Source organism: Alligator sinensis, unplaced genomic scaffold (assembly GCF_000455745.1).
Source record: "Alligator sinensis unplaced genomic scaffold, ASM45574v1 scaffold273_1, whole genome shotgun sequence".
NCBI lineage: Eukaryota > Metazoa > Chordata > Crocodylia > Alligatoridae > Alligator > Alligator sinensis.
Window position 1 is genome coordinate 1548476 of NW_005841943.1, and position 1572 is coordinate 1550047.

Sequence of the window (1572 nt, forward strand, 5' to 3'; positions counted from 1 at the left end):
TACATTGCTCATAGAGCATAAATCAACAAATTGTCTTATTTTATCTTCTATGAATCTCTCGTAGAACACAGCAAAAAATACCATCTGAAACAAAAAGAAACAAACCAGAATTTTTCTTATTAATTCAAGAGCTTTGACTTTGTTTTTGTCTACAGTGCAGCTGGCTTAGCAGTGTGTAATTCACATATGACAAACTGGAATTGTCAGCTGTCCCTGGGCTCAGTGAAACTGGACTACCAAGGAGCAAAACTCTAGCAATTGCTTGTTTTTAAAACTTGAAACCAATTCAACAGGATTGAAAAAAACCAAAGGCGGTAGATGACTTTTCCTTCTTCAGAGAACTGAAGATGGCAACCCTAAGATAAGATCTCGCAAGTCTGTGAGATTCTTTGAGAGTCTGACCAAATTTAAGAGTGATAACATGCAAAATAAGCTACATGTCCATCATATGGCAAAGCACCTTTCACACAAGCTTACAGCTTTGCTGAACAGGGAGGGGGTACTGATGTTCTTTAAGTCAAATATCTATAAGTGCTTTGATAATTCAAATCACATGTACTAGAACTGTACCTGTAACATGGCAATGACAAGCCACACAGCAGAAGACACACCAAATCTCAGAATGCGGCTCCAGGGAGCAATGTAACTCTCGCTGCTTCTTGTCAGACTTGAAGAAGAATCCATTACAGCCAGGTTTGAAAACCCCACAACCTGAAGAGATTAAAAAGAAGTCTAAAAGCGTCATTGGGGTAGACAAATACAGCAAGGAATAGCACTGGTAAAGGCTCTGCTGTTTTGATTGCAACTTCATCTTCTCTATAGTAGTAAAGTAAGCTTAAGTGGGCTTACTTTAGCTTAAGTAAGTAGAAAAATTACAAAAAAGCAGGGAATGCTGATACATGCATTATAACATAGTTCAATTATGTGATTCATTACTTGTATTTATTTTGAAAGCTCAGCTGTCAACAGGCTAATACTTTGGACAACTCAAAAGTGCTGTTTATTGAGAGAATCAATAAAACTTTTTCTGCATGAAGATTCTTCCCTGCTGGTGAGTTAGTGTAAGAATTTTTTTTCAAAAAAAGAAAAAAAAAAAAGGATATTTTCCCTAATTCTTTCATAGCTGAATGAATTTTATTGACGCTGATCTAAAAAAAAAGAAGGGAAGAGCTACAATTTCAGCCCAAGTGAATGTTATGCAGATAAGAAGCATCTGACAAGTTGAATTAAAAAGTGCATTAGCAATCTTAATTAGTTTTGTTGCTAGAGAGCCATTTCTACCACTTGCATGTTACAGACAGAGCAGGTAGCAATGCCTGTAAGTTAAGAGTTTTTCCAACATTTTCCTTTGTAACTCCCCAGTTTCAAATGCTTATAAATCAAGCTTCAATCTGAGACTGTTTGCATATCAGTTTTCTGTGCCAGGCTGAATTTTTGTGGAAAATTTCAGCAAAAACATTCACTTGTCTTTCAGAATGAAGTTAGGAGGAAATGAGTCCTTTTGCCCATGAAGATAAAATACTTTCAATTGTCTCATTGGGATGTTTTGGGGCAGGGATGTGAAATTCAGCA

At 36.4% G+C, this 1572-nt stretch overlaps 1 protein-coding gene across 3 annotated transcripts in view; it reads right to left on the reverse strand.

Moving 5' to 3' along the window:
• The window catches only part of TMEM67 (transmembrane protein 67), a 46801-nt gene that overhangs the window by 6475 nt on the left and 38754 nt on the right, over positions 1–1572 (reverse strand). For all 3 annotated transcript variants that reach the window (XM_025199434.1, XM_025199435.1, XM_025199433.1), the window contains exons 21-22: positions 571–711; positions 4–84 (exon numbers count right to left, since the gene is read on the reverse strand). In XM_025199434.1, the coding sequence (XP_025055219.1) occupies positions 4–84; positions 571–711 (222 nt within the window). The remainder of the gene's footprint in view (positions 1–3; positions 85–570; positions 712–1572) is intronic.